General features: G+C 41.3%; 1 protein-coding gene across 2 annotated transcripts; it reads left to right on the forward strand.

Annotated features, from left to right (window-relative positions):
• The first annotated feature begins 25 nt into the window (after positions 1 to 25).
• On the forward strand, positions 26 to 7,128 carry casc3 (casc3 exon junction complex subunit). Of its 2 annotated transcripts, none has more exons than XM_056753584.1 (13): positions 26 to 244; positions 820 to 844; positions 992 to 1,047; positions 2,281 to 2,475; positions 2,752 to 2,900; positions 3,061 to 3,237; positions 3,442 to 4,268; positions 4,375 to 4,436; positions 4,567 to 4,675; positions 4,816 to 4,932; positions 5,108 to 5,313; positions 5,457 to 5,579; positions 5,672 to 7,128. In XM_056753584.1, the coding sequence occupies exons 1-13, from the start codon at positions 59 to 61 to the stop codon at positions 5,684 to 5,686; spliced, it is 2,247 nt and encodes a 748-aa protein (XP_056609562.1). In that variant the 5' UTR covers positions 26 to 58; the 3' UTR covers positions 5,687 to 7,128. The 2 variants fall into 2 exon arrangements, with proteins under 2 accessions (XP_056609562.1, XP_056609561.1); XM_056753583.1 differs by having other exon boundaries at positions 5,716 to 7,128.
• Positions 7,129 to 13,002: the final 5,874 nt, after the last annotated feature.

The following is a 13,002-nucleotide window of genomic DNA, read 5'->3' on the forward strand; positions in this document are numbered from 1 at the left end:
ACTCGCGAACCCCCACAATTCCCCGCGCACATCCGCTTTCCCTTCCTTGAGAGTTAAGATGGCGGACCGGCGGAGACGGAGACGGCGCGTCTCTCAGGACAGCGAGGAGGAGGATGAGTCTGCCTCGGGATCCGAGAGCGGGAGATCCTCTTCGCCCGGCAGGAAGCCACGCGGAAAAGATCCCGAGCCGGTGGAAGCGCCAGTGGAGCGCGTCGTCCCCAAAATCGATTGTGTGTCGGAGTGTGTGAGTGTGTGACTATAAATCTGCTTTTATAATCTGGGCCAATCTGAGTGTGTGCGGTTAACATCGTCCGTAAATGATGGTTTGGTACTTTTGTAAGCGACTCCGGACGTGAGACAAATGTGGAAGTTTGATTACATGTTCGTGTCGGCATCCCGCACGCAAGACAACTATTCAAATATGCACATGACAATAACTGCACATTAAAGATGCCCTTTTATTTGCGTTATACAGACCAACATGGATGTAACGTTGTCGTTGAATATACATGAATGTGTTGTTTGACCTTAAGATTTCTTGCCTCCAACATTGAACTCTGTGGTTCTCCATCCTGGTCCTGGAGGCACCCCTAACTCTGCATATTTTGTCCTTTATATACCCAACACAAAATACGTATGTTGCTTTGATCTGTCATATTCATGTCAGGAGAGAACAGAAATTTTATTGACTTGTGTATATATTTGTTGTTTTGTGACTTACATTTGTCTTGTTAACGCCCTTAAGTTATTTGAGTGTTGTTTTGAGCATGTTCGTAACGTATGGATACATGGATTTGATTCTGATTTGATTCTCTTTAGGAAAGTGAAGACGGCGTAGGCGAAGGTGAGTACCTTTCAACATTTGCAATACATTTATTCTCCATCGTAATAAAATGAGCTGTCACTCTTGGTGGATTTGGTTCGTTGCTGTTATTCTTGGTAATGGGAACAGACTTGCATTAAAGGCTGATTTGTGTGGCTGTTTCCTCAGCTGTGCTATCAGATTATGACAGTGCTGATCTGGAGGAGAATGGATCACACACTGAGGTAAGTCTCTATGGCAACACTGTTTAACGGCTTTGTTGAGAAATCCATCCGTTCTGAGAATAAAATGCTTTGCTGAATAACGTGCAGGTCGAGACTGGGCTGTCTGGCTCCTTAATAGTGATCAAAGGAGATCAATGACCAGCAGCTGATGGGAACTGTGCTTGGCTTAAAGAGATGCTGTGATTTAATGTTAAACGTAGTTTGAATTGTCAGAAAGTGTTTTTTTTTTTTTAAAAGCGAAACTGTATCTAGGGTGTTTTTGCACGAATCTCTTGTGGAATTATGAGTACTGCCAATGCATCGCCCCATGCTGTTAGTGCATCTGTGGTCCTCGTCTAATTTTAGTAGACACATGACGTATCAATGAGACGCTTGCTTATGTAAGTAAGTATCAGTTTGATGATTGCGAGGCATATTGTTGGGTAATTAGGACTCATTGGAGAATATGGCTGTTTTGTAGCCTCCGGCTCATTAGTTGTGAGAGAGTAGCAGAATGGAATTGAACGCTGCTGTATTTCTCAGCTCACCAGGTTTATTCTGTGGAGTCCAGCCTGCTGATGGTCCACTTTGTTCGGTGTCCTAGCAACCTTTTCTACAGCATCCCTACATAAAGCTGGATTTAATTTATGCCAGACAAGCACGGTCTCCTCACAGAATGCTGTTTCCAAAAGAGTTTTCCAGAAAGAGGAAAGTCTGTAAATTACATTGCCAGTCAGGGCTAGGTGGCATCTGCTGTTCGACTGTAAAAACGTCTAATTTGCAGTAGTTTATACTCCAGTAGCTATATATCTACACAGCTATCGGCATCCTGAGCTGCTTGTTTATAGTGCATTGAGTTTCAAATATACGTTCTGTCTCCAGCAACTTCTAAATATAGATGAAGTAGCATTTATATGTTGTGCAATAGGTTATTATTATTATTATAGCTATAGATTATTGTCTCCCTAAATGGATATTTCACCAAGAAATTGAAATACTGCCATCATTTACTCCTTGTTTTTCCAAACGTATGACTTTCAAAAAAAAAAATCTTGGATGTGTTGTGTCCGTACAATGAAAGTCAATTGGTGCCCATGGTTGGTTATCAACATTCTTCCAAATATCTTCTACGGGAGATAAAGTCATACAGGTTTGGAATGAGATGTAAATTGTGTATTCAATGTGGTTCTCTTACCTCAAGAATGGTATTCGCGAGCTATGTTCACAGCTCCCTTTTGACTGTCCTCCTTCCAGGGAGGTGAGGATGAGGAGGAAGGCGAGCATTTTAGTGAAGAAGAGGCCTCACGAACTGCTGAAGAACCAAAACCTGCTGCAGACCCCCCCGTGGAAGAAGAGCTCGAGGTTGAAGAGAGAGAAGAAGAGGTGAAAGAAGTTAAAGCAGATGAGAAGGAAAATCTGTCCGGAGAGAGGCAGAGTGGTGACGGACAGGTATGAGAGGCTCTAAAATGAATGAATTCTTCTGCACATTACATCGCTTTTTATAGTCAATTTCTGGCAGCACCCTGGTCTTAGTTGGTGTGTAGACACACATTTCTTGGCAGGGAACAAGTCATTAAAACGGTCCATTGACAGATTTAAAGCCAGCTGGCTAAAATTCTACAGCCTGGACCGAGGCGCTGCTAAATCACACGTTCATTGGTGTTTCTAATTGTAAATCCTTTTTAGGCTGAAACTAAGCTTAAGACCGGCCCTAAATGTTTACAGGAAAGCACAGAGGACCCTGAGAATAAATCGGACAGTAAAGGGAGTCAGAAGCTGGACGACGATGAAGACCGGAAGAATCCAGCGTACATCCCCCGAAAAGGGCTCTTTTTCGAGCATGATGTCAGAGGTCAGACTCAAGAAGAAGAGAGGTGAGAGGGTTTTTTAGTTGACATTCATATCTTTGCTGATAATGTGCAGTAGATTATTTTTCACCTTCCTTGCTGAAAAGATTCTCTTCAAAACATCCTAGGTGTGAAAGTGTGGATATTAACAAGGATTCTCACCTTGATTATTTTAATCTCTCATCAGACCTAAAGGGAGAAACAGAAAGTTGTGGAAGGACGAGGGTCGTTGGGTACACGACAAGTTCCGTGAAGAGGAGCAGTTGCCAAAGTCCCGCGAAGAGCTTGTCTCTTTTTACGGTTATGACATACGCAATGGCACAGGACCAAGTGACGGACGGTCGTACCGTTCTCGAAGACCCAGGTAAGATGCTAATCTTTCTTAGCATCTGTTTTTTATGCTTTAGTGGTGTGTGGTATTGGTACAATGTGACGCATTGATTCAAATTCAAACTGTTTATTATGCTGAGCAATTTAGCTGTCATCGAACCAAATTATCTTGAGTTAAACTACAATTGCTCTGTAGCCAGCTTAAATTGCTTTACCAATTGTGTTTCTTTTATTGCAGACATGGTTCGCCCAATCGAGAGCCTAGGCGCCAACGTGATGGAGAAAAGTTTGTTCGTACCACGTGGCAGGGCCCCCCTCCTGGTCACCGCAGTTCCCCTCAGTCAGATACTCTACAATCAGGCCCACCCACTAACCCCCCTGCAGGACCCAAACCCACCGGACGAACCTCAGCTCAGCCTCCCCACCGTAGTTTCAATAACAGTCGAGCCCCAACAGCCCCGCACAGGACAGAAGGGAGAGGGTACCAGAAGCCCAGCCTGGACGGCCCGCCATCTCGTGGTTTCCGGCCTCAGCCAGCTGAGGTCGAGAGGGGTCCAAGGCTCAAGGGCCGTGGCTCTTACTCCGGCCGTGCTGACCGTAGCCCAGCACTGCTGGTGGAGGACATCCACAGCGAGGAAGAAGAGGGTGAAATTCCACTGGCGACGACTACATATACTGCTCATCACTACAAGACTGAAAGAGATCGGGTTCCATCGCCTAGGAAACAGGACCCAGGTCTTGTGGCAGAAGGAAACCGTGCGGCCGGGCACATGCGAGAATCGTCTCCACCTCAAGAGAGAACGGTGGAAAAGAAATCGTACTCGCTTGTGCGGAGGGCGACGAGAACGCGGCCATCTGACCTCGGTAAGCAGGCGTCATTAGATGATTCTTCAACTACTGTACAGCAACCGGCAACGGCGGCAAAGGGCGAGTCGTGGCAAGAGCAGACCGAGGCAGGAACGCAAGGTGGACTGACGGGGCTTGATCAGGACCTGGCACGCCTCAGCCTGGCGGGGCAGAACTGGGCCCAGAGCCCGCCTTCCTACCTACAGGCTGAGATGAGGGGTAATTCTTTCACTACATGTTTTTACTTGACATTTGAATCCAGAAAACTATATTGTAGATTTTATGGAGGGCGGTTTTGCAATTCTAGCCGATTTGTCTGTTACAGGTATTCGTAGTTCAATGCACATGGGTGGAGGCCCTCCTCAGTATGGAAACATGGAGGATATGGTGAGTGAATTACCTACAAAAACTAATTAACAAAAACAAAACTTGAGCGCTTGATATTTGTGGCATTCTTATTTGTGGTCCAATTGCCATATTCAATGTAAACATAAGTAAAACTTTATTTTTAAATTAGGGTGTTGGTAGTGGTCGGGCAAAGCGGTATTCATCACAACGCCAGAGGCCAGTTCCTGAACCTGCGCCTATGCACATAGGAGTCATGGACGGCCATTATTACGAACCCAGTGAGTGCAGTTCTCTTTCTATTCAATAGGGGGCATTGTACTTTCCTCAACATATATTCTGTAACAAAAATAATGAAAACATGGATATTTTAGAAACGGTACATAAACTTTTTGTGACAACCTCTGTCATTTCTTTGTAGTGTCTTTCCAGGGACCAATCTACACACATGGGGAGAGCCCAGGAGCCCTTCCTCCTCAAGGCATGCTCGTTCAGCCTGAGATGCACCTTCCACACCCCACTCACCCTGGACACCCAGGTAAAAAAAACTCCTTATTTCCTTCTGTCTGTTGCAGGCAATGCACATCCAATTCAGCATTATTTCTTGATCTTATCTGTGGAGAAGTGGATATTTCTCATTGTATGTAGTGAAATATGACCTGCTTTTGAATGTTCTGGGTTGCAGTGTATAACCACTACTTTATGTATTTCAGGCTTACATCCGCACCAATCTGGAGGGCCGATGCCCAATCCTGCTCTTTATGCCGCACCACCCGTTACTATGTCACCTGGGCAACCCCCTCCACAGCAGCTGCTACCCCCACCCTTCTATCCCCCTCCAGGTGTCATGACCTTTGGGAACACCAACTACCCGTACCCTGCTGGAGCTACGCTACCTCCGATGTACCCCAACCCCCAGGTTAGCCTTTTTCATTCAAGATTTTTGCATCAAAGGCTTCTGAGTATTTGCCTTTTACATATTTCTCGCTAGTGAGCGGTTCTATGACAGTTCACACCAGTTTGGTTGTGTAATAAAATCTTACCGTTCCATTTGCTCTACAGGCACAGGCGCAGGTGTACGGTGGGGTGACGTACTACGACACAGTTCAGCAGCAAGCTCAGCCCAAACGCTCCCCACCCCGGCGGTCTTCTCATCCTGTTACTGTCAGACCTCCACCACCTGAGGTAACGGCCACACCATTTGATCAACCTTCCTAACAATCACTTTGCTGAAACGGTTCTCATGTCTACTGAAAAATACTTTTTTTTTGTTGCAGTTTCTACAGTTTTAAATCAAGGGTTTGACTCTCTCTTCCACCAGGACCGTAACCGAAAGCCACCTGAGGAGATCCACTCCTAGCTTACAGATAACAAGAAGGATGTGTGTCAGGACCATTTTTGTATAAATTGAATTCGCTATTTAGGTTTTGAATTTCTGTTTTTTTAATATGTGTAATCTGTAAAGCCGTGCTTGAGTTCACTCTTCATCCACAGTCCTGGTTGTTCCTATGTTGTATTTTTCCCCAACCAGTAAAGTGTTTTCCCTGGGAGTGAACAAAGCAGGCAGACGTTTTTCCTTTACAAAATAAATCCCGTATCCCTGATGTCTCTTGTCAGACTGATTGAACTTTTACAAAACTGCTGGACTTTGAAATGCCTTCATCCTAGACCACAAGCGGTATAGATGTTTTCACGGTTTAGGATCTCATTTGCTTTGTTGTGCAAACAAACATGCTTTTATTCAAAAGAAGGAAAGTACTGCTGAGATCTTGACTGTTAAGTTTTTGCCCTGAATATTGCATTTTAAATTTGAAGCCTATGAATTCTGTCTAAATCAGTTTCATGCTTAGAACTTAATAATGCTTTTGCAAATGCAATATTTTCTTTTCCAAAGTTCAATCCTTAAGTTTAAACATTTCGCACCTTTGTCAAGTTTAGGGGTGCTGTACCATTCTGACTGCTTGACCCATCGTGATCGGTGCTAGGCCTCACATAGGAGACCAAAACCTTCTCTCTCTTTCTGTCCAGTTGGCCCTTGTGTCCTTGACATTGTACTGTGTTGAATTCAATACTGTAAATCTATCAAATCCAACCGATAACCTTGTCAGATACTGACCTACTTGACAGTGTAACTGCTCTTTAGCTTTCTATTGTAGGTGTACATATTAAAGTATATTAAAGCCAGTTGTTTAAGGAGTAATATTGAACTAAAGTACTAAACTACTAAGAAATAATGTCAGTATATAAACAAAGCCAGCAGGGAAACAGATTAAGTCTCCATTATTTTTGTTTCCTCTACGTTTTAAAGAGTCATGATGGTTGTATTCTTCAGACACACTATACAGGCAGGCATGTTTTTATAGATCTGTTTCTCTGTGATGGCGACTTTGGCTGTGAGCTGTTATACTTCGCCCACTGTGCGAGTGCAATGGATGCATCTTTTTCATGTGTTCCCTTTATGATTGTAACATAAAAAATAACTAACAGTATAACTGAAATGTTGTTCTAAGCGTTGTTTAGAGACGGCTCATAAAGACTATTAGATGATGTTGTATTACGTTCTATGCCTTAAAGAATTCATTGGTTTGACATATCTGTTTTGTTTGATTAGACCTGACGACACTGTGAGGGCTTGTACGTTTACTAGTTGTTTGAACAATATTGAAAGTGTTCATTTTTGCGATTGTTTTGTGGAGCAATGTCAGGAGATCAAAATTAAACAAATTCAATCTAACCTTAAAGTTGTCCTCCGCTGTTTTTGACAGGCACATGATTCTCTTTATTATTTTGCTATTATTGATCCATTGTGAAAATTGTTATATGGTCATTTTTAAAGGGGATTGACTTTTATTGGAAACCATACTGGTGTGTAGGGGTCTGTTGGTGGCATTTATCTAGTGAACGGAAAACAACAGAAGCTTGATTATTTAAATCCCAACATAACATACTATTTCTAATGGGTAGAATGGTACACAGCTGATGGTTCATGTTGTTGGATATTAGAAATAAAGGAAAACATTGGAATAGGAAAAGTACATTGCATTAGAAACGAGGTTTATAGCAGGATATAAATCGCAAGTGTGCGAGGATGCTCGGCTCCTACATTAGTCGCCCGTAGGTCTAGTCGTGCACTTGACTTTGCCAAAAGCGAATCGCCGTATCAAAACCTGCCAAGAGGAGGCGACGCATGCGGCGGAACGCGCGGCTCCTCCTGCAGTAAAACTAGGAGCGAGTCTCAAAATACACTGTAGCCCATATAACGGCCATGGTCAGCTCTGTGACGAAGATTTAAAGAAATGTTTTGCGTCTCCAACAAGCCTATATTTTTATCATTTTGAGCCCTGACTACACCCATTCATGTGTTTTTACATTTACATGAACGTACGCATTTAGTAAAAGCTTACATTTGGAAAAAATGTCAAGCTTTTTGATCGATATGTGTATTCTCTGGGAGACAATCCAACATCATTTGTAATGTTAACGTACTAGGCTACAAGAACAATGTAATTTTCAAGCAAACACGCATAAATGAGGTCAGGTCTTACAGTGGCGTTATCGTCAATGCTTTATTACGTCCGATAGGGGGCGCTAACAACTTTTGAATGCCGGGAGTTCAGACATTTCATGTTGAAAGTTTATTCTATAATGCTTGAAGTTGATTATGAGCCTATGTTCGTAATTTTCTTCAAAACTGCAATTGTACTAGATAAATAATTGCTATATTTTGCTTTTAAAAGAATGTAGACTTGAGTCGGTTCGAGGTGTGAAGGGGAAAACATCCAACAAGAGTGTCATATGAACCTTTGACACGGCTAGCGCCATACTCTACCAGTTGAGCTACAGTAAAGCCCTACAATTTTTGGTGTCTGAATCTTTAGACCTAAAGATATCGGATCTCTCAAAATCGAAAAATACTCGCAGCTCAAAACAACCCATTTCTTGATAAAGGCCCGGTTTCACAGACAAGGCTATAGTACCAGACTAAACTTAACGTGTGACCTGTCTTAACTGAATATAACTTGCCCAGAAATGTCTTAATATATATATGTGCCACGGCTTTGTATCAAGATACACAACAGTAATGTTTTCTTCAAAGGCGTTTTTACAAAAGGGACAGAAATATCTCGATTCAACTAAGACATAGTCCTGTCTTAAGCTGTGTCTGTGAAACCGGGCAAAAGAGTGTTAACCTCATCTAAGTTCTTCATTCGCACTTGAATGCAGCAGTTCATCTCATCTAAAATATGATACTGATGGTGAAAACAATAATAACCACATGCATATTAATAACCTTCCTGTCCATACACAAAAATTAATCAACATGCACAGCAGTTCAAATGCAGCTTCTTTGATCATTTTTATTGACCTACATACATGAAAAAATTGCATATTTTTACTGTTTCAATGCATGTTAAGCAGAGAAAAGCACATGTTCGTGTAAACATTGTTGCAGAAACAAATGAGTGATATAAAGTGTAAAGTGTTAAAGAGGAAGTCAGGGATTTGTTGTTAGATTTCTTATTTTCTTAGGATACATTGGGGAAAGACTCAAGTTATGTGTTAACTGCCTAAGTGTCAGATAGAGATTTGGGGGTTTATTTTGATATATGCCAGAAAGCAACCATCCATATCACTCTAGTGACTACAGCAACGCTCTAAAACACTTAGGCCTGTCTAATGCCCAAAACTTAGTTAAAACGGAATATAGAGAGACTCATGGTAACCACTTACATCATTCTTGTTATGGCGTCAATTTCTTTCATTTATATTAGTGTTTTCTAACGCCTCAGTTATCTTCTCATCTGTCCCATTCTTCTAAGCATTCTTGCACTTCATGTCTTCGTCGCTAACCTCTTCTCTCCTCTATCTCTCCCATTCCTTCACCCAGGACCACCAGTCTCTTTTCGACTTGTAAGGACTAGCCAAATGACTATTCCTGAGGGGTTCCCATTTTTAGGGCCTTTTCAGCCAGACAAAAAGCCTTTATACATGTGCAGACGTAGTAATGGCGTGTTGACAAATGCACTCCACGGCGATGTTTTCCCGTGGCACGTGAAAGATCACGTGGGCGGGTTTGTTTGTACACATCTGAGATTACTGAAGCGTGACGTGATTTATGGCTTCAGGCCTCGGATGACCTGCTGAAACCTAACGCACGTCAGAGATTCTTTTAGAGCCACGAGCCCCAACTCACTCAAGATGTCATGCTATAGTCAAGTACACTTAGTATATAGATGTAATTCCATCTCTTTTCTGTATGTACCGAATTGTGCCATGAATCAATTTTAAAGAAATACTTTGTAAACCGTTCATCCAAAACTATGCACATGAACTATTTAGTGATTTTAAGTAATAATTCTTACAAAAATGAAAATACTGTCATTATTTATCCACCTTCGGGAAATTGCAGGAAAAACTAAATTTGTTTCTTACAATGCAAGACACAAAATAATCCATTTTGAATAAGGTGCACAAGTCATATGGAATAATTTAAAGTATTTCTCTGTTAAATGATCCACATTTCGCTTTGGATGAGCTTTTGTATGTAAGCAATGATGACTCCACACTGAACTCAAAGCATGAGTCAGATTTTCTCAATTCAGATATTGGTCCGTGTCAAGCTTTTTAAACTCCTGAAATCCTGCCTTTTGGAGCTGGCACTCACCAATGCATTTTAATGCGTCTTGCTGCCGGCCTCTGCATATTTAACAGTGTCCCCTCTCTCATCTATTGTTGTGTGTGTCAGGGATGCACATCCCTGAGGTCGGGCCTCCCCCGACAGTCTTTTCAGAGGGACTGTAACCAAACAAAGCCTCGTGTTTTCTGAGGGTGATGTCATTTTGTGTTTCCCATCCCCCTGCGTGGACTGTGACTGAGTCTGTGTATGTTTTTTGGGTGACATCAAACTTTTGCATGTTTCATGAGGATGTTTACAAGCATCCATGCATTGAATTAAATAATGTTCTCGTATAATAAGAGTCGAGGTGTATCACGCTCTAGCAAAAATGCTTGTGAGATGTGTTTGTGTGTATCACATACACTTACACAAACTCACGAAAAAGGAGAGTCATTTCTGTCAATTGATTTTCCTTCTTTTTCTTCGCTTTTGTCTTCTCTCACATTCTCTTTCCAGCTGAAACGCAGCACAAAAGTGTGATTTCACAGCTATGGAAATTGCCTTTACCTGCATGTTCCTCTATGTGACATCAAGGGCAACTGTGTTTTTATTGTGTATGAAAGAACACTTCTCCTCTCTTTAACATGTTTCTTTTTTATTTATTTATAACTTTACACTTAAATCCCGTTATTTCAGCAGTATTTTTAAGCTGTGTGTCTTCATACGTCTTTCTCTCAATGAAGAGTCTTGTCATAAACACTCTTGTCATATGCAGTATGATATTAAGACATCTAACATTATTTAGTAATACTTCCTAAATATCGCTACGCTAAATGATGCCATAAGCCTGAGAATCACAGTGAAAAGTAATCCCATAAAAGTGTGTATTTGAAAACGCTCTTCAGGGGTCACATTAGCATCTAAATCTGGCAGATTGACGGGGAGGACGGCGTCTGCGCAGGAGACAAACAGCTTTCCTCAGATTTACTTATGATGTGTTTGGGGTGTCAGGGAGGGGAAAAGAGTTATTGTGAATCATGCCGCTGGAAAGTGGGTCTGTTTAATGAGTTAAAGATAATCTCCTTATGGGAAAATAGTGTGCACACACGCACGCACAACTAATGTTGCACTCCAGGGGCCCAAAAATTAATCTTAGCCTCTGTTTGTGTGTATGCTAGTGTACATGAAAGAGTGATTATATTTCCACAGGAGATGATCCTGGATTCGATGCGATCCCAAGGCTAGTGGTGTGTTTGTGTGTGTGCTTTGTATTTCAATAATCTATTGTTTATTGTGTATTTCTTAAGAGTTGTGTGTCACCAGGACATTAGCACTTGGCTGTGTTTTTATCCGCACAATACATTACAGGCCGTACAATACAATACAAGAATGACATAACACAGTGAGCGTGCGCACTTATATTTGTGTGTTTGTGCACAACAGCACATGGCATAAGGATGGCGTTGTGACAGCGTGGAGGGGTGGGGGGTTTATTTAATGAGTCATCCTCACTCGGGGGCAAGTGCGTTAGGCTCTTGAGGTCATCCATCATCTGAGTGCGTGTGGGTGGGTGAGTTTGTGTAACCGTGAGGACTGGTGTGCTTCACTGCCAGGCAAATATATTAGAGAGGCATATTCATTACGAAGACAAATATGTGTGCGGAATTACAATGGTAATGACATCTTTCTCTTTTTATAAAAAATTGTGGTTCTTCTGTTGGGTTATATTGCCTTTGTATTAGCAATATTAACTTTTTGGGTTTAAATAATACAATTTGATATTATACATAATTATGAAATAATATTTTATATAATTTAAACGTATCATAAATGGTATATTATATACATGTACAGCCATGGCAAAAAAAGAGACGACTCCAAAACTATTTTCAGTTGAATTGACTATTTATGGACACATGTTTTATTTCACTCTGTGAATTAGTGACAATATTTCTAAACAAGTATTGTTTTTCTTTGCATTATTTTCAGAAAATTTAAATGATAAAATCTTAGCACATCTCAAGATTTTGTTTAAAATGAATGTTTATAAAAGACCACTGCAAAATTTTCATTCTAAATGATCCTTTCTAGATGTATTGTGGTCGGGGGTGAATAAGTCATCCAACAACAATGTCAATTTTTCAAACACATACCTATAAATAGTCAATTTTTATACTTAAAATAACTTAAAAAAGGTGTTTTAAATTTTTTATCGACCGTACGTAGCTAATGTGCACAATCACATTTTAGTGTTGGTAGTCCCTGATATAAATTGTGATAAAGTGAATGCGCCATTCCAAGAAGCAGAATCTCATCTGGCTTTAGAGTTCTTTTATTTATGGGCTCATTACCCCTAAAATTCTCTTGCTGAGAGGAAAAGGAAACATTATGTAGCGCCATGTGACACTCTTCTAAGTGATCGTGTCTAATGTTGTGAAGAAGGGGGGTTCTTATGATGGAGTCACAGGCCATGCATGTTGAAATCATGACACATCTTAACTCTGACAAAGTCATATGACTAAAGGGTATGACTATGTCCTTCTCTAAACACTCACTCACACATCCAAATATGACAGTGTTCCTTTAACACTGTGTAATGTATTTTCCCATAAACAGATTTCAAAGTAAGGGGTCGACCTGTGGGAAAAGGAACAGGGGATGCCTCTCAAAGTATATCCTGTAAATAGTAGTCTAACTGTAAAGGGGAAGTGGATGGAGTGGAGAGATTGTGTGTGTGGGTGTCATGTTAGTTCCGTGATCGGTGGATGACTGCAGCGGTTTGCACAACGTGTGAATTCCACCTCTATGCAGCATGGTTTCATTCTCATTTCCATGGTGACGAGGAGGACCTCTACTGACGCAGAGCTAAATTTATACCACAGCAATTTTTTTACAGCTTGCAGTTTTAAGTTTGAGTGAAAATCATACACATTGTTTGAAGCTCTTCACTTTTTGCTCTGGATCAAGTGTATTTTATTAGACAGGTCTATC

This window comes from Triplophysa dalaica, chromosome 7 (assembly GCF_015846415.1).
Source record: "Triplophysa dalaica isolate WHDGS20190420 chromosome 7, ASM1584641v1, whole genome shotgun sequence".
Classification (NCBI taxonomy): Eukaryota; Metazoa; Chordata; class Actinopteri; order Cypriniformes; family Nemacheilidae; genus Triplophysa; species Triplophysa dalaica.